At 36.6% G+C, this 24852-nt stretch overlaps 1 protein-coding gene across 2 annotated transcripts in view; it reads right to left on the reverse strand.

The window, feature by feature from the left end:
• Positions 1-9607: 9607 nt before the first annotated feature.
• MYO3B (myosin IIIB) overlaps positions 9608-24852 on the reverse strand; it is a 193543-nt gene continuing 178298 nt past the window's right edge. The window contains exons 35-38 of one of the 2 annotated variants that reach the window (XM_085066494.1): positions 12536-12642; positions 12115-12161; positions 10662-10825; positions 9608-10499 (exon numbers count right to left, since the gene is read on the reverse strand). In XM_085066494.1, the coding sequence (XP_084922620.1) occupies positions 10690-10825; positions 12115-12161; positions 12536-12642 (290 nt within the window). In that variant the 3' untranslated portion in view covers positions 9608-10499; positions 10662-10689. Of the gene's footprint in view, positions 10826-12114; positions 12162-12535; positions 12643-24852 lie in introns of both variants that reach the window. The other variant, XM_085066495.1, reaches the window with a different exon arrangement.

Below are 24852 nucleotides of genomic sequence, written 5' to 3' on the forward strand. Positions count from 1 at the left end.
TGATTAAATATTTTGTCAAAACCAAAACCAGTGTGATTTTAATGAAGGTATCCAGGTTTAGTTTGGCTGAGCAGACAGATCATGTATTTAATTGTAAATGGGCTGCAAACATCTGAGATCTTTACATATGGAAAAAATAATAGTATCTATATTTAGATATTTGAGAGAAGCAAGAGTTTTTTATTGATCTGGAAAAATCAAAGTGATATGTTTTCATTTTTTGGTATTTTTTCACTACCTTTTGGTCTGTTTAATTTGAAGGCAAAAACTTAAATACATGTTAGGGAGATCCATCTTTGTGCAGTTTGTCTAAAGAAGTATATAATTTCTTGCAATGTAATGAACCCTAATAAAAGGGATAAAATAAGCTATTTTTAGACTACACCATTCCCACAATGAACAAAAGAAAGAAAACAATCTCCTCAGATGAAGGATTACCACTATTTTTGCTTCAATATGCTTATAAATTACAAATCTTTGCCTAAATCAAAGAAAAAATATTTACATCACACCATCTAGTAGTGTATCTATAAAAAGGCATCTGGAGAAGCATTTACTAATAATATATACTATATATCACCTACTTACAACTTTTATCACCTGCTTGGTAGTCTATCTTTCTGAATTTAAAACTACTAAATTTCTAACATACTGAACAACTACTATTTTTGAAAATTATTAATTCCAGATTTTTTCCTTGTGCTCATATTTTCTGTAAACTTATCACAGGAAAGACTTTTTCCAAAGCTTACAGTAAGATATAAGATAATGATTATAAAATAATAATTTAAAAACCTGATACTGATGAAGTACTGCAGGCCTAGGGAAAAAAAAAAGATGTTTTACTTTGAACCATCAAAGATTGAAGATGTTTTGGTGATCTTTGAAAGGGGAACCAGATCTCAAGACACAGATTGCAGTATTATGGCAATTTCCTATTGTAGAAAAGGTAGGAATTTTATTTGACTTTACTTTTGTAATTCAAATTACTAGTCCATTTGTAATTTTGTTCTAAACAAACCTATTTGTAGTTACAGTACCTACACCACTTGCCTTCTCAAGAAGCTTCCAAAGCATCTTTATGTGGTTTTCTAATATAGATGTTCCATACATTTTAAGACACTCTGCATGATGATTTAATGCTTTATTATAGTATATAGTGAGAATAATCTTCAAAATTTATGAAAGACTGCGTCTACCATGAAACCTAATGGTTCATGTCTTTTTTCTTCCTGTCTCAAGTAGCTTCCTCACTTTTCTTTTAAGTCTCTCTCATAAGAAGTTTTCTATTCCATTGTTCCCAAGTCCATTAATTCCCTTATGAAAGTCCAATAAATACTTCTCTCTTCATGTCCATCCTTTGAAAGTCCTCTTCCAAGTGTCACCCAGAAATTGGATACAACAGAGATTAGCACTGTAGGAAGCCAGAGGGTAGAACAAGAAAGCTTTGCCCTCTCAGAAATAACAAATTATGTGCTCTCCATTTGGTTCCATGGAGCAGTTGGAAGATGCAGTGAAGTTGGCACCTTGTCACTGCACTGTGGCAGAGACAATGAAGAATCTGCCTCTAATTCTTTTAATGCAAAGGAAGACAGAGAGAAAAAACAAGGCCATGTTTCCTGCATGTTGTGACTGAGCAGAAGAAATGGCAACAGAAATATCAGAAGAAGTGGCAATAGAAATTTCAGTAGGAAACACTGAAATTTCCCTAGAAAATACCTAATAGTCCTCAGAGTATTATCCATAGCACAAAAATATCTTAAAAGAAAGAAAAGCAGCCTTTAACTCAGTTGAATCAATACCTGTCACAAACACTATATTTTCTTTGAAAGTTTGTATCACTTCTAGCCTGCCAGCAACACGTTCAAGTACTACATATATGTATTTCTCTTACAATCAAAGCAAAGAAATCCTAATATTCTCAGAACTTCCATCTTCAAATTAAAAAAAGAACTAAAAAAATGTAAAGTATAAATAGAACAGTGACTGGGATTTCTTTCTGAAAGCACTGTATTGAGTTACTAATGAGTTTCTAATAGAGACAACTCTTTCACATTGCTTACACCTAATGGTTTAATGGCAGATATACTCACCTTCTTCAATTGTACTGTCACACAAGGAGTCCAGAATGTTGTCCTTTTTGCACTTTACGTCCAATTTTCTCCATAATGTGCAGACATACGCTAAAAATCATTGGGAATTTCCAGCTTAAGTGTAAAAAACATGCAGATCTAGGTTCAACAAAGGTAGGCATCTCTAACAATCTCAGCAAACACAACACAGCTGACAGCTGAATGTTACCAATGGGGCCTCAGAAACAGGGCTTAACAATTTTGTTTAGGATCACAAGTTCCCCACCAACACTTGAGCCACAGAAGAATGCCCATTAGCTGCTATAAAAGCAAAATTGGTAGGGCTTTGTGATTTGGTGGAGGGCCTGAAAGGCACACACAAGCAGACACACACCAACACATTAGAGAGTAGTATAAATTCTTCAATTTAAATAATTTGTACTCTTTTCTTCCTCTTGATGATATGAAATCATGCTTTGTTTCAGTTGAAAACATTTTTTTGCTCTACATTTAATCGTGTTCATATTTCTTTCTCTTTAGCTTCCATTAGTCTCTTTGCATAGCATTCACTACGATTTTATATTGTGAAGAAAAAAAAATTCTGTAGCTAGAGTTGTTTTGTCCCACTCTTGTTTTCTTTAATCTTTTGTTTGATGCATGGAAAGATGCTAACCTTTTTGTACTATCTTAACTGTAGTGATCCGGGAGCAAAGCAAATGAGATTTAGTAGATATGTTTCTGTTGTCATTATTAAACTTCATATGCTTTGCTATGTAGGCAACATGTTTTATTTCTCTTAACCTGAAAGAGGTTTCTGTCTTATTGTTGCAATTTATTAAGGGCAAACAATCTAGGGCTTATAATAGGCCTGTAGGCAGAACAAAGCCCTTGTCAAATGGAAGGGTTGGCTGCTCAGCTGGGTAGCATGTAAATGTGCAAAAAGAACTGTTCTGTTCAAAGACACTAGACATGCTTTTTAAATAAAACATCTCATATAATTGAGAGTTGCCATTTAAGTGTTGTGTTGGAAATGTTAATTTAAAAAAAATTAATTTAGCTGAAGAAATGCAGTTGCAGTGAATTTTTTTTGTGAACTCATAGTAAATAAAATCCCACATATCACTAAGGCTTTTATTGGAGGCTCAACATAGTGTGTTTCTCAAATAGCAGTTTATTGTCATTTTATAACACTGTGTTATGCAAGTTCAGTGACTGCTGTACTCACCTAAGCAGACTATGTAAACCTGATCTTATCCAAAAGGTATTTTTTGGTTTTAATATAGGAGATCACCCTGCCTGTTTCTTTAACATACTATCATGTCTCAAAAAGTAAGACAATTTCTCATTCTACAGTTCATTTAAAATTTCTCATTATGTGCCTCTTTGCAAGAGCTGAAATTAAAATGACAGATAAAGATAACAACATAATAGGCATTTTTTTAATGCACTGGTCCACTTGGGCACAGGCAGTTCTTTTTTTCTCTTCTTTTTTTCTCTTGAAATGTATAATCAGGACAGTATCATCAATTAGATTTTTCACTTTAACTTTTCGTAATATTTCCAGACTTCTCTATTTGGCAAAGACAATTGGGACAGATTTCTTTATTTTTTCCTCTGGCCTAAAACTCAAAACCCCCCACTTCCCAAACTGTTACCACCGAAGAGTTTATTAAATGGCTGAAAAAGACAGCTGGTCCCACCATCTGTTAAAAATTTTCAGGGGCCAAATGAAACAGGTTACACCTTTAGCCATGCCAAGTCTTCCAATACCCCCTCCCTCTCACAGCCTGTGGAGGGCTAATCTGAATTTCACGCTCTGATTTTGCTATTGCTAATGTCTGAGCTTCTTATGTGTGCTTCTTGTAGTTGCTTATATTAGTTCTCTAGCAGTATCAAAAGCTCCCCTCTCCTTTCAGCCCAGCTCATTTGCAATCAACGGAATCCTGGGTCTATAGTCTCCTTTACAATAAGATACTGTACCTTGAAGGAAACCCACAGAGAACCTAATATCTGACTTTTTTGGAGCAACAGAGAAAACCAAGAGTACATTTCTGTTGTTTTGCAGCCACTTTTCTATAAATGCTAATGGAAGTAATTCAGATGTGCCAACAAAGACAGAATCTGCAACACACTGCAGGTGTGAGGGGGCTGAAACAAAAGGGATGCTAACCCTAATGGTATTTCTTGTCATTAACAATTCTTTGATGTTCATACTCGAGGCTCTCTTTTATCTTGCAGTTTTCAGCCATCTTTGTTAACATGCAGTGCAACTAAATCTTTTTTTCCTTAACCTTTAAAGACATCTGCAAAATGTTTATGCTAAGTTAGTTTCCATAGCATCTATCTGTAACACACATTGAAGTAAAATGAGATAAAGCTTGCAAGGTTATTATTAAAACATCAGTAAGTTCCTATCATTAAGTGAAAGGAGCAGATCAATAAAAAGAAGCTCTTAATGTTACTTTAATAAGGATGAGTTTCTTGTAAAAGGACCGGGGATTAACTTCACTGTAACAGAAGCAGGGTTTATAATATAGCAGCTATGTTGATAAGAACCAGTTTGTTTTACTTGTACTCATTAAAAAAATTAAAAATATCTCTAAGTTCCCATATTAAAAAAGCATGTCACAATATAATATATTTAAAGACATTCTAATTTTCCATAAGGGATTTCTCTACCACTAAGTGGGCAGTGGCATCCAGTCAAGAAGCTGTAGGTGGAGATTCTCCACATCCATCTGTCTTTCCATGACTTACAGATGGAAAAACACCGTTGTCTTTTAAAATGTTCAACTCAGTAGGATGACAGTAAAATGAAATGAACAATCAAAGCACACTAGATGCCAATCTGAGCTACTGCACAGCACTACTAGCAAAGCCAGGGTTTTGCTCTCATCCCATCGGTCATGTCCTGTTAGATCACATCCCATTTTATCACAGTCTGTTGCATTATTGTTGCAGCATGCTGGAATGTTAAATGAGCAACGTAATCAATCAATACCAATTTCCAATTGGAACTCAGCTGTAAATCTGTACTGAGTTGAAGATGCTACAGAAGTTACAGTTTTATGATAACATTTTGCTTTTCTTACCAAACTTCATTTCTAACAGGTCAATTTAATCAAATAAATTAAGTCTGTGCCTGCATTAAGTACAGCACGTACCTCTGAATTTGGATGTAAACTTCCATCAAACTAATCCTACAGAACAAGAACTGAGTGCTCATTTTGTAATAGAAACAAAACTAAAAGTTCCTGTTTAAAAGACTTTGCGATCTCAGTAAGAGCCATTTTGTCATAGAAGTCTTTACATAGTCTCTCCAGCTGCATAACTGTGTTAGTTTGTTGCTTATAACAGGGAGCGGCAGCAAAACCAAAACCCCCTAAATAAACCATGTTACACAGTTCTGTGGAAGTACCTCCTGTCCTCTTTGCTAAGGGCCCCAATGTAGCCTCTCCATATCACCATTTCTCAGCTGTACCGCAATGCCATACTCCAGCACCAGATTTCTGAGGATCACTTCCACCAGAACCTCAAGATTCTGCTACCCCTGTCCTGGCCTCAACCATCTCCACCAGTGCATTAGACAGCATGGGGCCCCTAGTTCTATTATTTCAGTTTTAGATAGGTCTTCATCAGAGACTTGCCATCATCAGTAGCACGACAATTTTTGGAAACAGCTGTGACAGGCTTGCCTTGCCTCCCAGCATGGAACTCCATCCCAGTGGATGACATCCAGTCTTTGTTGTGGTGATATTACTTTCACTTAGAAATTGAGATGAGATTTTCACTGCTAATGGGTCAGAAATTGGGGCTTGGATCTTTTGCAGAAAAAAGCACACATGTTGATCTCCCTACTTGCCATCTCCATTTGCCAACTATAATACAAAATCATAGTTATATTATTGAGAAAAGAATATCTCTCTGTAATTTAATTAAAAAATAAGTCTGTCAAACAAAAGCAAGGGATTTATCTGTTACTGGCCTGATCAATAATATGTAATCTGGTTTCTGGAAACATTACTCCAAGATATGCTTTTCACTTATCTGCTCCTATGTCCTTTAGCATCACAGTATAAGTACTACAATAAACAGTTCCATGATAACACAATGCATATATTTACTGTTCTGGCTGACATTGGATTTATACATGTAATAAAGTAATATCCAATAATTCTTGACAAATATATTAAGATGAGTTAGGCATTAGCCTGTGTATCTAAAGACACAGTGCTCTATTATTATGAATTGTCAATGTTCTCCCTTATCTGTTTCAGTGCCTGTCACAAATGAGACATAAAGCCTCTCACTGAGTTCTGTAATCTTTAGCTCTGACCCAGAGGGCTCCACCCTAGCCTCTGGTTTTCACAGCATCCCATGCTACTTTTGTCAGTTTGGGAGTACTGCTTTGTTGTCAAGCAGAAACAGTTTCTGTTAAGTATACATTCTGCTACAACTCCTCCTCCGGCGAGTAGCGTTAAAGACAAGGTGTGTTATCGAAATGTATTTCTAGTGTTAACAAAACTGACATTACTTCTCACATTTTGTTGTCAGAGTTAAAAGCAGGACGGATAAGTTTAGTATGTGCCATGTCTTGTGCATATATCGGTATTAAAATCACTTACCTATTTCTCCTAGGAGGATACTTTTGTGCCATATGGCTTTATTTTCAATTGTATGCACTATATATATATCTGGTTAATCTGAAGACATTTAAAAATGCCAGAGTTTGGCTGTCTCTCAAAATTCTCCTTCTGTTTTGAGACAAAAAAGGAATGAGAAATAAGAGTATGGTAGACTTGAGTTATCTATCTCATTGCTAACTATTTTACAACAAAAAAGCAATATTCCTGTGTAATTGCAAATCTTAGAACAGGAGGGGATAAACATTCAATTACAATTTTTTTTAAAGGTGAAGTTTTTTAATTGGGAACTTAAATCCCACTTTCACATCAATTTTTAAATGGTGTAAAATAGATAGTAGTACCACCCAGTTTTACATTATTTATAGCCACAGTTCATAAGCTTCTAAGTAACAACAAGTCCTTGCATAGCCTGATAGGGGCCACTTAAAAGAGCTTCAGTGCACAAAAGCCCTTTCCACAACTCTTACAGTGTATGGGTGAGGGAGGTCACATTGAGGGCAAATTTAAGATGGCTGCAATTTACTCCTATTCTAAGGTCCCTTTATGTTACTAAAGTGATGTAAATGTTTAAGTCAGAAGCACATTTAAAATTACCAAATGAAAGGGGCTAATCTCCAAAAGCTCCCTGCCCGATTTTTTTTTGGCACGGAGACAAGTTTTTAAGCTGCCATAACTGAAAGGCAGAAATTGTCCTCAGCAAGAACCAGTTTCTAGTGCCATTAAGGTCTACCGAAGAAATCTACTAAAATCCCTTGTTGAGCTTCATCCTTTTCTCTCCCATATGCTGAAAACTCTTTAATATATTACACACTGTCGAAGAAATTTTCTTCTTCCTAACAGGATTTAAACTCTTTACTTTTATAAAATATTAAGAACAGGATATGTTACGAACTATTAAGCAAAATACATTAATATTTCAGGATAATATACATGAAAGGAAATAAATCAGAACAATGCTTCAGTGGTATCAAAGCCAAATGAGAAAATCTAAGCAATTGACATTGATATGCTTCCACTGACCAGGCTCATCACACCCACATGCCTCCTGTACTCCTTTTCACACACAAATCAATCAAACAAACACACGCTTCTATCAGTATGATAACAGAAGTTCAACTCTTTGGTCAGTCTTAATGTGACTGCATGGCTCTATGGTAAGGCTTTTAATAACCGAAAGGCATATATGTACTCTAAAATCAGGATGAGAGAAGATCACCTCACAGGGTTACCTACTGAGGGTGAAGTGAAAACAAATGAGGAAAGGGAGTAAGTTGGGAAAGAATAAAATACACAGATTATCTTTGTGCACAATGTGTAGCTAGGAAACAGCAAGAACGAAAACATACTACTCAAAAGCAGCTTTTAGGTAGTAAATTCAGTATTGAAGCATTAGTGACATTAACTAATTTGAAAAAACATAGCAGATGTAGACTGTGGCATTGCATATAACAAAGAAAATACAGTATTTTACTCTTTCCATGCAATTAAAGAGTGCTTAAAGTCTCTTTGAAGTCCATTTCTGATGGCTGAGATTGATACAAGGTTAACAACTAGAAGAAGGAAAAGGAAAAAACCGAAGGGATGTACTTAGAGAGTTTTTGCATTTTGCATTTTGCCTGTGCTTTATTCTTTAATGTTCTGAAGCTCCTCTTGTTAACTCAGGCCCCCATTCAGACAAAGCACTTAATCACGTGCCAAAATTTCATTGATTTCAATGGGACTTAGGCTTTGGTTTAAGTGCTTCACTGAATTATGTATTATTTTTCACTTTCCCTTACTTCTTTATGAACTTACTAGAACTACTACGAGTAATGTATTACTCAGTGTAATGTAAACTGTTGGTTTTTAGGCAGGTGACATAATACCTATCTGGAAACCTCATTACCATTTAACTAAAACAATTGATAAACTCCTAACTAAGCATAATGATGTGACTTGCATTAATAATAAAACTTTATTTGCCCAAATAGTTTTCAAAAAGGAAGGACGGAACCAGAAAGCATCCATATTGCTAGAACTCTGTGTGATCTATGCCAATGGAAGAGCAGAGTAAGTAATTTGTTTAAAAAGAATGTTATTTTCCATCCAGATATAATTGAGAATTTATACATTGCATAGAAAAAGTTACATAATTTTTGAAGAGTTATCATAACAAGTACTCATTCTTGTTACATTTTGACAAAAGGTAAAGAAACTGATCTGTACACATGTATTCATAGTAGTTGCCATTTCTATTTGCGCTGCATTTTTTAATACTATTAATTCATCTGCAGCTATTCACCAATTCTCTTTTGTTTAAGGAGTTTCTCCATTTCAAAGGCTCTTAAGTGCCTTTAAAGTACACCTACCCAGATGTACATCAGAGGAGAATGAGGAGTGAACTGAAAGACTTCAATGTCTGTCAGGATTATAATTTTCAGCTTCAACCTTCTCTCACATTTTGGGTGAAGAATGATTGAAGAATTTTTTGTCCTGGAATCTTTCACTCATCCTCATTTGCCCTGCCTAACTTAATTCCCGTGTTTGTTAGCAGAAACAAAGCTTTTGTGGAACCATCTATTTCATTACTTTTTTCTTCTTTTGAACCCTGTTCTCGCTTAGAAATATTCTGACTGCACTTGGGTCTCATTTCTCATGCCACCTTTCCTTGCTCTGTGGCCAGTGAACCTTGAGAGTAAGAAATTATGCAGCTTAAGGAACAGGTTTGAGCTGCATCTCCAATAGGAAGAAGATCTATTAGTACAGGTCAGGGTAAATTCATTGGAGGGAGATAAAAACAAGGATCATAACTAGCTCTGTATAATACGTGGTCAGATTTAATCAGCACAGTTTGTCAAAAAAGAAAAGAAAGAAAAAAAAAGAAAGAATCATTTTGAGCAAATGTATAAGTCAGTAAATATGAACATTTTATTTCCAAAAGTTTTTGACAAGAGCTTGTCTGGAAAAGAAGCAAAGAATGGTCACAGAACAAAATTGTGTCTCTGAAACAGAAATAAAAGAGTAAAATGAAATAGTTGGCTTCTGCCATGGAAACAGTAAATGGCAAAGAATCTCAGTGTTCCATAGAAAGTCACATACTGTTTCATTAAGGACTTTCAAAGAAAGTCAAAAGCAAGTAGAAAAATTTGCAGGTGACATTTTTTCCCCCCTCTATGTACAAGAGGGCTGTGGAAATGTAGGAGTCATTGGAGCCCAGAAAAACACGTTAAGGAATAAATTAAATATCTGCATGGATAGCAAGAACACCTAGTCACAATGATAGTTTCAGTCACAAGGACTATATGAAGTAGTGTGTGAAACATCAGCTTTAAAATTGTTTTACCACTTATATTTGAAATAATTCTTGAAGTTAAACTTACAGCAAACTAATACTTTATAAGAACATTATTTGCAAGGTAAACTGAGACACAATAACATTTTAGATTATTTTACTCTGTACATTTTTCTAGTGTTAAAAGCCAGACACAGCAGAGAGTTAGAAATGACAATATTTAATATCAGTCTAATGAAATACAAAACATTTTCACTATGACCCCAAATTAAAATTTTTAGTACAGTGCTCTTTTAATCTAGTGCAGTTCCTCGATCTTACTTTTCACACAGCTCCACCAGCAGTTGTGCCAGCACAACAGAAGGGATGGCACAGGGTGGGAACAGCAGTCGGGGGAGGGAGAAGCAGGAAGGAAGGGGTCAGAATTGTATAAACTAACCTTGCTGCTAAAGAAACATGTCCATTATCAATATCAACACATACAGGTAGTGCTGCTCCCCTTGACTGGAACTGTTTATAGAAATACAGCTAAATGTGACAATGTACAGCTGCAAATCCAGGTCTAAATCAGTGAACTAAAGTAACTAGCTAAAATAGTATTTTTAATATATTATATAAACACACACGAACAAGGTTAACTGGAAGAGATCATCAGCAGGAAAATACTCTTACCAGTATTAGTCAATAGAATAAGTGAGGTTCAGCTTTGAGCAAAAGACACATCTCTTGAAGAAGGAGGAGATGGGGACCTGAGAAAACTCTCATCTTCAGCAGTAGATTCAACAGCTGACAATGATTCATAATACTCATCCTCTCCATCCAGTACTTTGATTTGGCTTGAAAGTAAACAAAAACATTTATTAAGTTAAAATTTAATTCTGTTAATATCTTCAGAAATAGAAACTTTTCTGTGGATGTAAAAATGAAAAGCACTGGTATGAGAACAGGGAAAAAAAAGGTAGGATGATTTGATGAGAAAGATACAGCTTTTATACATACTTTAACTGCTATTACTTTTTTATGATTATATTCTGACTGATTCTGAGGATCAGTGAAATGCAATATCATATTTCAGTTTGGGAGTATAAAATGATAGAACGACTATTTCCATCAAATGGGCATTTAATTTGAGCAATGTGGGGGTTTTTGTCTGTATATGTTCCACAAGTAGGATATGATTTTGGTATTATATTTCAGATGATGGTTTGCTGTGAATATGAGCCAAAAACGACATCATCAAATTTTGGGAAAAGCCCTATTGACAGCAAGGGCCTTTCATTTTTCTGTGATGTATGATGAGCACTGCAGTCTCATGTTAGTCTTTTTATTTCCAGGATACAAAGTTTTTTAACTAGGGAAGGCACAAAAAATAAACCTAATCTTGCACAGTGGTGCAAAATTTTGGGCTTTAGCCTTGACTCAAAGACCTCCTGTTCATACAGTTACATTTGGAAGATTAATAAAAACCAGGGGAAATAATACAGTCAGTTCTTGTAAATTTTTTAGAGTAAATGTGTCTGCAAGACCAAGCATCCATCAGTTCTCTCCGGTCTATGTGATCAGGCAAGGAAATATTTGGGCAATTATATAGAGCCAGCCTAGTTTTTCCTACCTACACCAGGTGATAACTGCTCATGTAACATTGAGAACTGACTCAGTTCAACAGAGAAGGAGCAACTCCCTTCTGGGAGGAGTGGCTTTCCCATCAGCTCCTCACATGTGCTGCCCTGGAAGGCAGAGCCCCACGGCCAGTGTGCTGCTGCGGGGCTGGCAGGGCTTCTGGCCACGTTCTAGCTCACAGAACTTCAGTTCCAACACCCTTCAGCTGGCACCTTGCACTGGTGTTAAACACACTTTAAAATATGAAGAATGCTATTTTTTTTGTAGTAATAGTAAGGAGAGAGAGCTGGGGAGTATGTTTTGTAAGAAATAGTTCTAGTGTCTGCAGACAGCAGTACATGCAAGTTTTAAATTTGCTTCTGCAGAAAATGCCCAATGTCAATGCACAGAAATATGTTAATTGTTTATTTTTAGAAACCTCTCTAGAAAGTTTTGCATATTCTGTAATATCACAAAGGACTTCTTCTGTTTACAGTTGCTTAGAACTAAGAAGATAGATATTTACCCAAGTTTTCTTGGCTTCCTCTTGCTCCCTTGATATTCTAGAGTTCCCTGTGGAGAGGGCCAAGAACACACAGTCAAAGCAAAGCAGCAAGTCGTTAATTTTTAATTCAAAGTGATTTTGTGTTGAATGCAAGCAGATGCTGATAATATCAGAAGTCACAGCATAATTTTTTTGATCAAAGGGCTCAAGTGAGCCTGATGAAGCATGCATCTTGCTCGTCTTTGATAAACCACATCAATTATTCACCGTGAAGGCAGACATCCTGACATGAAAGCAACAGATAAAGAGCATAAGCACATGTTCAAGACGAGAGCAGAAGAACGTGGGGGTGGGGCTGGAGGGGCTGAAACAGGTATTAATAACAGAATTATTAACTGGAAACAAAGCCAGTAAAACAGCTTTATTGCCACTTTGAACTCACATTTAACTGGTTATAGTACATGTTGTCCTCAGGGCTATTCAGCATTTTGGGCTGCAGACATCGTCGACGAGGTGTTCTCAGCTTCTGTTCAAGACAGTTTTCTGAACCTACAGTAAGATAACACAGTTTAGTTTTAAGCTGTGCCAGGTGCTCTGAACATCTTAGCACATTTTAGTCTGTAAACAGTCTTTTCTTCTGTCCTATTTGGTCCTAGATTTATTAGCAAGTCTGTTCTATCCAAAGTAAGGAAACAGAAACTTGGGAATCTTTGCTTTCTCTTTTGAAACTTAGTTCAAATGCAAGTTTTTATGCAGAACTTAATTTTCACTTTTTAACATTTTTTATTCTTCCATATATCTATATCACACAGTTCCTTATTCCTTTCACATTTTATCTTCATATCTTCTGTTATCTAAGCAGGAAATTAGGTATATTGTGACTAGCTAGGGATGTACCATTCAGCAGCAACAAAACAGTTTTTCTACAGTAGACAGTAATAAAGTCTCTCGACCGATGAGACTTAGTCTATTATCATCATTTTCATTATATCAAAAAGCTACCTTCTTGACATGGCTCTCAGTTTAATCAGATTAACCAAACCAGTTTGGAATGACACTTTCTTCATATAATTTGTGATGTGCTATAAAGTAACTGTTGCTTAAAGTCATCTGGAAAGCAGAATTTAAAGATGAAGGCAGTATCTCAGAAGGGTTTCTGAAAAGAACTAACAGCTTGCTTTTTTTTTTTTTTTTTTTTTTTTAATATTATGGAGAAAAGACATTATGGTGTGCTATATTCTATTTTAGCAGGTATTTTCCATGGTCCATACTTTGGATGACAGGATAACTATTTTCAGGATAAGTAAGTCACTAGAAGATACTGTGGGGGGTAAGGAAAGGTAATTTACTTTTCATACAATTCTCTCAACGCCTTTGACTTTTCTTGTATCTCCCTGTTAAAAACTGTTTTAGTGACAGTATGAATAAAAACAAGGTTTGGCAGCACTGAAGGAAAAATACACATCTTATACATTTGCATTCCATACTGCATAAGGAACTTGCTCTGACACAAAAGGCCAGCACAAAGATCAAGTAGTGTAAGTTCCTTTAAATACTTCAAAACTGAAGTTAATATGGCTTTTGCAGATGCAGGGCTCTAATCTCACAAATCCATTGACAAGATCTGGCCTTAAGTAGCAGGTAACATTACAAAGGAGATTTATTATGCACCCAGGCTTACAGTTTGTACCTGCCAGCTGAATGAGGTGGAGGAGATGTTTGAACTTTGGCCTTTTCAGCCCAAAGACTGACTGTTCTGGAAGATTTTCTCTCTTTCACTGTCTTTCTCTCTCTCAACAATAAAAGTGGAAAGACACTAATTTCCTCTCAGTGTGTGACTGCAATGCCTGCGTGGGAGAGGAGCACTTGCTCCATTCCATCACAACACCTGGGAGGGATGGTGGGTTAAATGACCACCAGGGAACTGACTGCAGAGCTGGGTCTAAAATTCAAAACCAATTTTATGGAGAAAGGTTGTATTTATCCACTAACACGAAAAAACTTTAAAATAATACACTCATGCTCCTTGCTAATGTAATACCCAATGCTTCAATACTTTATACTTTCGAGTTTAGTAATACTTTCTAATATTGCTAAAGAGATTGTGATGGCTGAGCCAGAACCTGTGTTACTTGCCTGTATTGTATACAACCAGGCACGGCAGAAGCTGTACCAGAAAATACTACTGAGGAAATTGGGTGCCCAAATAATATCTGTTTCTTTGGAAAGTGTTTTTTTGCTATGATTTAGACAGGATATAAATGCAATTTTGTTCTCTCTGAAGTCTGAAAATGTTGCAGAAGACCTGTCATAACTACATTCTAGTCTCTCACTGCTCTGAAAGTTGCTCAAATTTATCTTAGACCTTTCTCTCACGACAGCAGGGTCTGCAATTTTTGCAAGCAATGTTTTCAGTCACAAGGCCATTTGAGTTTTTTCTTACAGCAATATAGTTTTTGAGTAGCTCTCCATGAATATTTTTTTTGTGCTAGAAAGAGGCTGGTATGAACTCAGGTCCTCTCTGTTTTGTGTGATTTCACACACCTCTCTGCAGCTTGCCAGAAGTAAAAACACAGCACACAAATATTTAGGAATTTTTAAACAGTACAATAATGTGATGGGGTGTTTTTTTCCTTTCCCCTAAGTGCTCTTGAGGCCTTCCCATTCTTTTTTTTCAAAACACACATGTATATAGGTTTTTAATGTCTTTTATTCATCACGATTTTGAGTCACTAATATTTTGCTCTACCTTCTCATCCTGACACTTAATTATTTCTATGTATCCTACGGGTGGTCTGCAGCTTGTGTTCTCCAAAGGAAATACCCTTTCAGTGGGCCCATTTGTCTTAGTTGCACACTACATGATCAGTACAAAATCTGGTAACATTTATCATAAACTACCATATCTGGAGAAAAGGGTATTAACATGTGCTCAGCACTCAGCAGTTGAATAGGCATTTTAAATGCTGGTCTAAAATATTTTGCTTTGATGACAAACTTAAAGCCACCAATAAGAAAGAAGTCACCTGTAATTTAATAGCAACAGTCGCAGCATCAGTATCATTAACAAGGTATTGTCTATACTGCACAGAAATTGTGCCAAGTGCCTCTGGCATGTCCAGGCTCCTTAGTTTGCTACACATTTAAAGACCAGATGAGAGAGTGAGCACATGCACTTTCTTCAGGTTGTCCTTTAGCACCACTTTTTAAGAAAGAGATCTGACCCCCTTTTGTCTGGAAAACTTTTTCTTGTAACTCTGAGCACAGAAATGCCTTAGGTTATGATTTCTTATTTGATAAATCCCTTACTGCAGTGCAGAAATAACAGAGAGTAGGAAAAATGCTCTCTGCCAAGTGCACTATGTCAGCTCATCTAAGTGTAGAATAGCTGAGGTTCTGGGCATCCTCCTCTCACTTGAACCCAGAGAGGCTGACACACGTGGGTGAGCAGGCTCATGTGGATGCTTCCCTAAAGATACCACAAACCTGATGCTGCTTACAGTGAATGGAAATAGAAACTGGCTAACAGGTCAATCTGTTGGAGTAGAAAGTATTTATAGGTAAAGAAACAGATGCTGTTTCTGTTTAGTCCTCTATTACCACTATTGCTTATTCTTTTTATTTCTGTGATACGTAAGAGCCCAAGCCAAAAGACCAGAAACTTGAAGTGCTCAGACACACTAAAAAGATATATATTTTTTTTAACTAAATGTGAAGTCAAACATTCGAGATACATTTTTATGAACTGGGAATTGCATAGGTGGAAAGCAGTGTCTCCAGGAGAGATTTGGAAACTAAGATATTCAGCTGAATATGAAATAGACTGGGTGCAAAGAAGAGAGGACTACTCAACAGAAACAGCAAAACAGATTTATCATTGTGTGTAGAATTATTTTGAAGTGGATGCAATAAAGTGAAGAATGTTTTGAGAACAGGAATAATTTGAAATCTGGAAAATCTGCCATATGGTGAGAAATATAAGAAGACTGTTCTATTTCATTGTTTTCAAAAGAAGGTTAAGAGGTGATTTGAAGCAAGTCTAAACCCCTAGATAGAATGTGGAGGGTTTTTCACATTCAAAAACAGAAGTCTAAACTAACTGATGGTCAGAAGCAGAAAATTTTAGAAGAAAATTTTAGACCAGAAATACAGCACATAGTGAAAGCAATCAATTAGGAGAAAAAATATTTAGCAATATGACGGAAACAGGTTGAGACTAGAAGCTTTTAGAAAAGGCATGTTTTGACTTAAGCTAAAGTTAAAAACTATTGAAGATGTGACATAGAGCACGTCTAGCTTAACAGGAATTATTTTCTCTAATGTGATTTTTATCAGAAGTCTCAGTCTGCAGAAGATCTGTATTGATCTTTTGAATTCTGGGGTATAGTTCCTGAATTTTCATGTGATTTTTCTTCTTTGTTTTCTTATGTCTGAAATGGAAATATTTTTTTCAATTAGCTATCACATCCATTATACTGACACTTATGAATGACATCTCTTGGCTTGGAGACAATTAGCACATTTCTTATGCCTTATCTTATTTAGAAGATTTTTCTGTTTAAAAATCCATCCTTTCCATAAGCTGCAAAGGACTCTCTCAGAAATGCACAAACTGCCAAACAAATAAGGTTTAACAAAAGCCTTCAAAGTGCTCTTTAGCCCTGACACAAGGACTTTTGCACCTAGGTTTTGGTCCCTGATCAATACTTTCAAAACAGTAGTGGCAAAAATATATTTTTCTAATGACTTCCCATAGGGCACATGACTTCACTTGATATTCAGTGAAGATTTCATCTTAGATGTCCTGAGTGTCCTGATTATCTTAGTATTGAAAACATGGATACCAGACACTGGGCAGGCATGTCAGAAGGAACAGAATCATCAGATTTTGCTTGCTGAAATGAAGTTAGGGTCTCCATAAACTCTTCATGACTAAGCTCTTGCTTCAAAAACTTCTTGATGTTGATAATCTTACCAAACATTGCTAATTTTTCCTATATAGAGAATTCTGCAGAGAAATGGCGATGAAGCGGCTACAACTGCATTTGGAACTAAAACCCACTGATGTGAATCAGATTGTTTTAAGGCTGGTGCAGCACATCTGGGGCTCTAAACACAGAATGACATCTTACTTTTTTTTCAGGGAATGCATAGAAGGGTTCTTTGGCAATGTGTCAGTGCCCCAAAGAGGCTGTGTTGCTTATTCCCTTGATGAAGGGACTTCATCCACCACAATACATATTGAAGAGTGGAGCTGAGTACACTCATTTTCCTTCTGAACCCAAAGCAGGTTTGGAAGGGGTAGTCTTGTCTCTTTTTCTGCTATAGATGAACACAAACCTAGCATCTCAGGAAGAGCAGTTTTTTCCTAATTACTCAAACAAGGCGATCTAGAGTATGAGAAGGGGCAGTTTGTTAAAGGAAAGGTAATGGGGCCATGTAGGGGCTCATATATATTATTAACAGCGTAAGCAAATAAAATAGAGGAATCAGTATGACCAAGAAAAATAGTAAGCATGTAGCTGATTTCCAATCTATAATATCAGATGAAACATGAAAGTGCAACCCTTAATTATAAGCAAATATTAGCACAGACTCATGGGATCTCATCATAACATCTCAAGGTCTACATTCATGAAAATTTAAGCAATGTTTAAAATCATGTTAATTTGTTCTTTGTTTGTTTCTTTTCCTGCCAGTCTAATTTATTCCAAAAGACTTTGGTTCTCAAGCCTGGATATATTGATCATGCCTATGTAAAGCATTGTTATAGCCTGGGGAGAAGACTTTTGTAGGAAAAACTTGTCTTTGTTCTCCTTTGATAATTTATATGTATTTTGATGTTTTCAAGTCTCCAGTTTTGAATCTTTTTTCAAGGCAGCAAGTTAACTTCACTTTTTCTCTTGAAGTCTTAGGCAAATGAAGAAGTGACCTCACAGACAATGATAATATACATCCTCCTCCTGGAGTGGATGCCAGTGGATAATTATGTGCAGCATGTTGACTTCAAGGAACAGCTACATTTTCTTGTGTGCTATGCAAGTCTGTTCAAGGAGAGGACTCAAGGGGCTAAGGATTCTGTTCCCACTCATATCAGTGTTAAATGGGACTGACTGAACATCACTTATGCAGTAAAAACTGCTGCAAATTAACTACACTTCATGATTTTCATTATTTCAGCTTTATTTTAAATAAGAGCATCTTACAAAGGGCACACAATGCTGTTTGGCTAGGAATGTTCACACAAATGTATTTTCCTTCCTTTTCCATTCCCATGATTCTCCACCATTTGTAAAAATTTGTATCATACCATAAGTGCAAAACAGGAGTAAAATGCAGAATGGGAGGGAAATGAAAAATGTGCCTGGGAACCAGAGTGAATACTTGAGCCATTAGTCCCCACTGAGCTCCTGCTGCATCTGCCTGCCACACTCAATTCCATCAGTGCAGAACTATCCTGCATATCCCTGTACTAAACTGCAGGCAGTGTGATTTTAGTATGAGCATATATTAAGAGATACCCGGCCTACATCACACGGTACTTGTACACTGCCTGTTAATGCTACCAACTATGAAAGTATCAGAAACAAGGACAGGATAACAGGTCTAATAGGCTTTACTAAACAAATGCTGTAGAATAATCTGTAGCTTCATTTGGAAATAATGAAGTTATCATGTCTATGCTACATACTATAAATTCAATTATATTATGGTAGTTCTGCAAAAATGCTGGAGGCTGATAGAAAATAAACACACTGTCTCTGTAAGATTTTAATCTCAGTACAGGCAAAACCACACCAAGAGAGAACAACACAGGGTAGGAGAGAATAAAGAGCAAGACTACTTGGTGACTTGAGTAATAAGGTATGCTTTCATTATGTTCTTTTCCCTTCTGAGGTTAGTTAGAGGGAAAAGAGAAAACCATAGGAAAGAGAAATGGACAGGAAAAAGACAAAAAAACCCTGACTAAGTCAGGTATTCAGAAACTAAGGAAAAGAAGAAAAGGGAGTAAAAACCATTAATGGTGAAGCAGCAGAATTTATATTCTGGCATCAGAGGATTAAGTTAATCTAGTAACATCAGAAGCCTGGAGGCATATTGACATAACACTATTAACAACTGTAATTCTCTCCAGAATACTTCATGCTTACCTACCAGTAGTTTTAGACCTCTGCAAATGTTCAATAAGGCCATCCATTCTATTGATATAATGATATCTAGTATGATAGGAACCATTCCCGCCACCAAATTGTCTTGGTCCTTTCCTGTACGTAAGAGTGTCCAGGAACATTTTTAAGAGCTGGCACTCTTCATGCTGCTAGTGACAAGCAAGCGTGGAAAGAACAATAAATCAGATGTGCTTTGAGGAGTTACAAGACCTCAGCCCTTGCTAACTCACAAAATATCGCACTGAATCTTCATGTAAGTGTCGCTAATGGAAAGGATGCTAACTACTTAAAAAATATATATATTAATGCTTAGAAAGAGTGATTAATCCTTACCAACTCCAGTGTACTTAAAGCTCTTACCTGGATTCATTACATAAGAATAATAGATTTAATAATTTTCAGTGTCAAGAACTTTGTAGTCTATAGCTCAAATGTAATTGCCAGATTCACTGAACACACAGAATCTGAAAGAGTAAAAAGTCCTACAGAAAGATATAAAATAAAACAAAACCAAGCTTCACTATCACCTCGGATCCCCCACACAACTGTGGTGAACTAGAATTCTGTTTATTCAGATGGAGTGTGCTCGTAGTGCCAAAAGCCATAGACTGCTAGGGAAATTAGTGTAGCCTCTTTGATGTCATGTGCATCCCAGAATCTGTAACACACTGCTGAAACTGTGAGCATAGCCTTTTGTTTATAACCTCTAAACAGAACCATTTGAATACACACGCTGAAAGAACTTGTAACAGAAGCAATGCATTTTCTTCCACCCAGTGATTCATTACGTACGGCTTCATTTTGGATACTGCAGTTATATGCAAAGCCATATGCTTTAGATTATAAAGCACACTAAGCAAATCATAAGTTTTTCAAGATGGTATGTAAAGGCTGTTTTTGCATCTGTTTGTTGCCAACGACCCAGATGACACTCTAATTAGAACAACAAATATTTTATGCAAAATCAATCATTTAGCTGTCTCTGAACCCTGAGACAATGGCTTTTAGATACACTTTGTTGGGAAACAAGACCCATAAATTGTTAGAATCTTGGCTTTTGCTATTTTTCTCCTTCCAACACAGTTCTGATCCTTCAGTATTTGTCAGGTCTTTCAGTTTGTATTGTAAGTGATTTGACTGTAGAGGAAAAAGGCAGAGATTAAACAAAGCATACCAAAGAACTAAACTGTCAGTGACTAACACAGGTAAGATTCAAACCTGTCAGCAAACAGCACACTTCTGCAAGTATGATCCTGAAGACATCTTCCTGTATGTTGAATATACAGAAGCACTTATATGCCCTGCATATTAAAACATCTAATAGTGTGTTCCAGAGGTGTGGCAATTAGTTGAAGTCCAAGAGGTTTACATAGATACAACCGTAACTTCAGGGCAAAAAAAAATTAATGCCAAACCATCTGAATGGCAGAAACTACTTCTAGACAATGCAGAAAACTTAAATGATCGGTTTTTTTCTTTTCCTTCTCAAACCTGACCCAAGGCAGTTGTGGAAGCTGCTCTTTGGTTAATTCATAAAATCACAGAATGGTTTGGGTTGGAAGGAACATTAAAGATCATCTAGTTCCAATCCCCCTGACATGGGACATCTTCCACTAGACCAGGTTGCTCAGAGCTCCATCCAACCTGGCCTTAAGGGATGGGGCATCTGTGACTTACTGGGCAACCTATTCCAGTGCCTCACCAGCCTCAGAGTAAAGACTTTCTTCCTAACATCTAATCTAAACCTACTCTCAGTTTGAAGCCATTCCCCTTTGTCCTGACACTACATTCCCTTGTGAAAAGTTTCTCTCCATCTTTCCTGTGAGCCCTGTTTTTAGGTACTGGAAGGCTGCAATTAGGTCACTCTGGAGCCACCTCTTCTCCAGGCTGAACAATCCCAATTGTCTCATCCGTTCTTCATTGGAGTGATGCTCCATCCCTATAATCAACATGGCAGCCCTCCTCTGAACTTGCTCCAACAGATTGATGACTTTCCTATGCTCGGAAATCCAGAGCTGGATGCAGCACTCCAGGTGGGATCTCACAAGAGCAGAGCAGAGGGGCAGAATCACCTCCCGCGATCTGCTGAGGATGCAGCTGAGCATACAGTTGGCGTATGATTTTTTTCAGAAGAGACATTTACTGATGAAAACCAGGTCATTCCAAGTATGCTGGAATTACTATGTATCACAGCCTTTTTCCTAGTTCTAGAGGACCTGGTTAACACAATAGACACCAGGTGATAAAAAATATCTATCTCACATTATCATGTGAAGTAAGTGATGCCTCTCTCACTGTCTGAACAATGCTGTATGATCAATACAAGTTAACGAAGAACTTCACAGGAGAAAAACCTACCGAGAGCAATTAAATATGAAGTGATCACTTCCAGATCAAGATATCCTTGAGACACAAACCATGTTTTGCTGGAGAGTGTTCTGGGCAAGTATCTCTGCTTGCCCTACTTTTGTACTATACCCTAGACTTTTCCTTTTGGTTACTGCGAGATAGAGAAAAACAAGATAAATAGATTTGGGTGGGACTGGAAATGTTCTTTCTCATATGTGGCTGGGTTTTTCTGTTTGTGGTTTTTTGTTGATTTTTTTTTTGTGTGTAAGATTGCTAATATTCAAATTACCAGCAAAGAGATCAACTTTAAATAAATAAATTCAAGCAGAACAAATCCCTAAGAGGTAGCTGAAACCGAGGCTGAGGTAACTTCTCACAAGGTAAATATCAGAGTCTTCACTGTAAAGACCATTTCAAGATCAACTTTAACTGTTTATGGCAGGAAGGTTGTATTACACTTGCCTTTTTCTTAGCAGTGCACTAGATCAGCCTGAGCTTCTGAAATGCCAAGGTTGAAATTCCATGCAAAGATGAATACAAAGGAAAGCGACTCATTCTTCAGTTTTCTGGACATGCCCCATTTCCCCTGCTCCATGAGTATTTATCTGAGGTACTAGCCCTAAAGTAGAAACACTGGGACACCTATACAGGCATTATGCACTCAGAGGTTTGCCATTATGCCAGCTTGTCTCATCAGTATTATGCCATGGCTGGGACTCAGACTGTTGATGCAGTTCATTTATTTAGTGAAGTTAAAGAAAATAGGAATAGAAAGAATCTCAGTGAATATTTTGTCCTTTCCTGTCTTCCAAACCATGTATCATGTTGGTGGCATGAGAAATTTTTAAAAATGCTCAAAACCGAAAGATATAAAAAAAATCTCACAAACACAGCATCAACAATGGAGCAACTCATGACACTTCAGCACAATAAGATGGCAGCTATTCCTTCAAAGAAGAATTAGGATGATGATTTAGTCAATATGATTAAATAAATAGCTTTGGCAACTTTGAAGTACAAATCCTAAATAATGTGACAGTATCATAAATTTTAGAGATAGTCTCCAAAACATATTTGGAGCTACTAATACACAAGTTTTCAAACTGCAGATTGTGGATCTTAAGAGCTGCATCTCATGTGCTAATATGCCTCAGAAAACTCACTGGACACTTGGCACTGGTTTATCTTGTGGATTCTAGCTAAGAAAAGCAAAGCATATGGGGAAAAAGATGAAACAAACATGAAAAGTAAACAGTGAGATTAACTTTTAAAAACAGTCAAAACATTCAGTGCATTAAAGAAGAGTAACAAATCACAAATACCTTTCTAATACTGCTTCTCTGTAGAGCCAATTACTGCATTTGCCAAAAACGCATCATACAATTGTGGGGAGTTAGCCTATGCGATCAAAAGTAGGGCAGGAGGCAATCTGTAAGTTCACACTCTATTAAGATGTGGTTCATAATGGTCTGTGTTTCAGAGTTGCTGTTGTAGCATATAGCCTGGATGCATTTAAAGGTAATCCCTCACCTTCTTCCAAACTGTAATAATAGCATTTTTATCCCATACCCTCAGAGATTAAGCCACTTGATTGACTTTGAATTCTGGACACACAGGAAATTTGTATTAATTTAGCATAATGATGAGGCGCAATAAAGGCTCTGTGGAACCACAACAGCATGGTCTCTAAGGTTTTGTTCGTTACAGAAACACAATTTGCATATCTAAAGGCTTGAAACCATGGGTCCATATTGATACAACTAGTATCTCAAATTTGAGTGTAGCAGATTCAGCATATATTTCAAAGACTAAACGGTAGAAGCCCAAGATAAAACTCTCAGTAGATTTCTTCATTAAGAAAGAAGGTCTTTTTCTGAATTCAAGGTAGTTGGCAGCAGTAACTTTTAAAGGAGGTATTAGAGAAAGCTTGACTGAAGCTTGTAAAAATACCACTAGTTAGATATTTGCATCCCAATGTTGCTAGAGTACTTTGGTCTGACATTTGTAAATGTTGGAAGCAAAGGTATCTTGGTTTGATATAGGAAACTAATGCTGCTGACCTATGTTCTACAGTAATCCATTTCTTTAAGGGCTTGTTAAGTGCTACTGGGACCCCCAATTAGTGATAGTTCACAAGTGATCTACACATCAAACTCAGGCCACTAAATTCTGAAGGAGTACTCTGAAAGAGAAACTGAAGAAGCATAGGCAAACTTTTCAGTCAGTGACAGATTTTGAAAAATAAGCAGGAGTGGAAAAAATCTTTAGGCTTTAAAGATGTCTGTTAACCTGTGAAAGAGTATCTAGGTTCGTTTTTTTGTACTTCTAAATCCAAATCACAACCTTTTATTGACAACCTACACTATGAATGTAGTGGAAGAATGCTAGACTCATATAAAACTAAGGGCTCATGATTTTCAGAGGTGCAGTTTCTTATGTTTCATCCTGAAGTAGTAGATGGAAGTTTCCAGCAATAGCAAAAGTAAATTCAGAAAATGTAGAAAAAACATTTAAAGAAATGTGAGGGAGGTCTGCAAAGTCCAGCCCTGGGATCTCAATAATAATATAGTAATTTTAAGCTACATATTTCGTGGTACTTAGCAACACCACTTGTAGTAAGAGTTTGGGGAGTGCAAAGCACACAGAATATGTGTAATTTTCATCCAGTTTTTCCTAAATGCTTTAAAAGAAAATTTTGGTGGAGATTTCAGCTCATGGAGGCAGAGGAAGATATTCACATATGTGCACACAGACAAACAGAGTAAGTTGACTTTCTGGCATTATAGTGACTTGCTTATGTGACAGTATGTTGTTTTGTTCTAAAATCACCATTCTTGACAGCGCACAGCTTGCATTAGTGTATCAGCTCACTGTACTATATTCCCCCCTGAACACAGTCTTTGTGCTTGAGTGTCACTTACTTCAAAATGGCAAATGCTGTGGAATCAGAGTTTTTATCTCTCATAAATACGTGACTAATTCAAGTGACTTTGATGACATTTTATTAATCAGAAATTGATGAACCCTTCTTTACCAAAATAAGCATTGATTTCAGGGTTCAAACTGAGGCACTGGAAAGGCTGATTTTTAAACCATTACAGCTCACCTGTTCTGGAAAATCAGACTCCTTCATGGTGTGTAAATGCAGGTACATGGAATTTGTCACTCCAGAAAATACCAGTTAAGTGATTTCTGAATTTTTTTTGTGGAGTTGATTTGGATGTTTTCCACCTCCTAATTA

Source organism: Lichenostomus cassidix, chromosome 7 (assembly GCF_008360975.1).
Source record: "Lichenostomus cassidix isolate B80296 chromosome 7, HeHo_3.0, whole genome shotgun sequence".
NCBI classification, from domain to species: Eukaryota; Metazoa; Chordata; class Aves; order Passeriformes; family Meliphagidae; genus Lichenostomus; species Lichenostomus cassidix.